Source organism: Hippocampus comes, unplaced genomic scaffold (genome assembly GCF_001891065.2).
Source record: "Hippocampus comes isolate QL1 unplaced genomic scaffold, H_comes_QL1_v1.1 scaffold81, whole genome shotgun sequence".
Classification (NCBI taxonomy): domain Eukaryota; kingdom Metazoa; phylum Chordata; class Actinopteri; order Syngnathiformes; family Syngnathidae; genus Hippocampus; species Hippocampus comes.
The window spans coordinates 564,742-567,414 of NW_017806179.1; the positions used below are offsets into that span (position 1 = coordinate 564,742).

Here is a 2,673-nt window from a genome sequence, read left to right on the forward strand (position 1 = left end):
GGCTCTTGCCGGGCGCTCTCGCGTCCAGGCGACGACCCGCTGATTGACGAGGAAAGCAACCGCGACATCAACTCGGTGGCCGGGGTCTTGAAGCTGTACTTCCGCGGCCTGGGGAACCCGCTCTTTCCCAGCGACAGGTTCAACGACCTCATCGCCTGCGTCCGTGAGTGTCGCACTCGACATCCGGGCGGGACTCGTCGCAGGAGGGGCTGGGGTGGGCTTTCTGATTATATTGTCGGTTATGAACCGTGTCAAAAAGTAAAGAGCCAGCTGAGTACCGGGGGTTCCTTCCCCATCTCCTACTGAGGAGGGCCCTGTTATAAGTCGCAAAACGGCCGCCCCCTCCCTCCCCGAGACGTATACAACCGGTTGGATTTTTCTGGCTGCAAAATCTTCAGGCTTCCAAACGGGAAATCTCTCGGTGCGCAGGAATGGAGAACCTCTACGAGCGAGCCCAGTGCATCCAAAAGATCCTCCTGGGGGTGCCGAGGGCCACGCTGGTGGTGATGCGCTACCTCTTTGCTTTCCTCAACCAGTAAGTTGCACTCCCCGCCGCTCCTTCCTGTCCAAGCGCGTCCTTTCGATCGGGCTTTGCCCCCCCCCCTCCCAGCCTGTCCAAGTACAGCGACGAGAACATGATGGACGCCGGGAACCTGGCCATCGTCTTCGGGCCGACTCTGCTGCCCACCCCGGACTCGCTCGACCAGGTGGCCTGCCAGGCGCACGTCAACGAGGTGGTCAAGACGGTCATCCTGCACCACGACAACATCTTCCCAGACACCAAGGAGCTGCCGGGGCCGCTCTACGAGACCTGCATGACCGGCGAGCAGTACTGGTGAGAGGCTTCCCAGCCTTCCATTGTGTTTGTTGACCTCAGCTAATTTGAAGAAGGGCTTTCCAAACAACTCCGCTGATCGCCGTTTGCCCCGCACTGCTGCAAACACGCCTGATGGTTACAACGCACGCATCCATGCGCCACTTTTTGAAAAAGGACAAAATAAGGACCTCTACTCTACCTTCACTTCCAACAGCGAGAGTCCATTCAGCGAGCCGGGAGCCCTGGAAGACACGGAGCCGGACGCCGGCACCGAGACCCAGACCAGCGACGAGGGTACGGCGCAGCTCTGTTGCCGTAGCAACGGCAGCCATGGCAACAGCCGTTCCTCCTCCCGCCCCCACTTCTTCTTTTTTTTTTCTCTCTGCGTGTGAATGAAAAGCCTTGAACGTGGTCTCCCTTGCAGAGGGCGAGGCGGTGGAGGCGGTGGCGAGGTTCGACTACGTGGGCCGCTCGGGCCGCGAGCTGTCTTTCAACAAGGGGGCCACGCTGCTCCTCTACCAGCGCGCCTCCAACGACTGGTGGGAAGGGCACCACAACGGCAACCGCGGCCTGGTGCCTCATCAGTACATCGTGGTGAAGGACAGGCGAGTGGAGGTTCTCTCGAAAGTCGCCACGCCAGCAGACCGTCTGAAGAAAAAGAGAAATCAATTTTCTGGGTAGAGGCATCTCTCGGAAGCCAAGTGCAGGTCGCAAAGGCAGCGGATGATTGCTGTTGAGAAAAAAGGCAAAGTGGGTGAGGGTGGCTCCTCACCGTTTTTGCAATGCCCGCAAAAAAAATAAATAAATAAATCTGGAAAACTGAACCGGTGAGAACGGATTCAATGGTGTACATATCCACAACCGAGTCCGCCATCGTTCGCAGTCTTTGCGTGTTATCAGCAATCATCTTCAAACTCACATTTCCAAACCAAGCTCTGGATTCACTTTGCTAACTAATGACTTGACTTGAAATTTGCCACAGTCACTTCCAGTCGAAAGGTTGAGACTTCAGACGTCTCCATTTTTGCGTGTGACCGAATACCCGCCTCTGGCTAAATGGCGCGTTGACATTTCGAAATGAATCCGATTGGCCGGGCAGCCTAAGTGGCTTCTGACAAACTCCCTTGTCACTAATGACTAGCCATCACTGAACTGACGAGCGATACTGGCTGACGGGTCACGTCGGTTTGTTTAGGGGTGACGCCGCGTCGGACGCGCTGAGCCAAAAAGCCGACAGCGACGGCGGGAGCAGCAGCACCGAGGACAAGAGGTCCACCCGAGACCTGCGCTCGCCGCCCGACGTCCGACCGCCAGAGTCATACCACAGGTATTTTCTCAACTGGCCTGAGCGCAAAAGTCGCAGAGCAGAGAAGACTGAAAATCGGGGCGAGGCATATCCAGCGAGCTCTGCGGGTAGGAACCGAGGCCTGCGAGCTTTCTGCCGGGGGCGCGCAGGTGCGCTCCATCGAGGGCCGCTATGTCCCTCCTCCGACACGTGATTCAAATGACCAGGAACGTTAAGGATCGGGTGTTCGGTGGCTATTTCAAAAGGGATTTCAATCAGAAACAGGCATTTTCTGATTCTGCTGTATTCACGGCTAGTTTCACGGCACGCCGCCCAGTCCAAGTCGTGACTAACGACGCCATCCCGTTGCGGCCGTCACAGGAGGAAGCGGACAGAGGGCTTATTCCGCCGTCCGCTGGGCCGCTCGACCGACTACCACGGCAACGGGGCGGCCATGGAACGCGGCTCGCCCCCGGTGACGGGTCACTTCAGCCCCCGGGATCTGCTGCTGGGGCGGGGCCAGGGCCCGACGCCGCCCCCGGACAGCCCGGAGCGCCGGCGGCGTTCGGCC

At 58.6% G+C, this 2,673-nt stretch overlaps 1 protein-coding gene across 1 annotated transcript in view; it reads left to right on the forward strand.

Moving 5' to 3' along the window:
* The first annotated feature begins 14 nt into the window (after positions 1-14).
* The window catches only part of LOC109532581 (SLIT-ROBO Rho GTPase-activating protein 1-like), a 6,930-nt gene continuing 4,271 nt past the window's right edge, over positions 15-2,673 (forward strand). Inside the window, exons 1-7 of the mRNA XM_019897463.1 lie at positions 15-163; positions 430-535; positions 611-835; positions 1,032-1,111; positions 1,242-1,422; positions 2,013-2,144; positions 2,484-2,670. Of these exons, the coding sequence (XP_019753022.1) occupies positions 432-535; positions 611-835; positions 1,032-1,111; positions 1,242-1,422; positions 2,013-2,144; positions 2,484-2,670 (909 nt within the window). The 5' untranslated portion in view covers positions 15-163; positions 430-431. The remainder of the gene's footprint in view (positions 164-429; positions 536-610; positions 836-1,031; positions 1,112-1,241; positions 1,423-2,012; positions 2,145-2,483; positions 2,671-2,673) is intronic.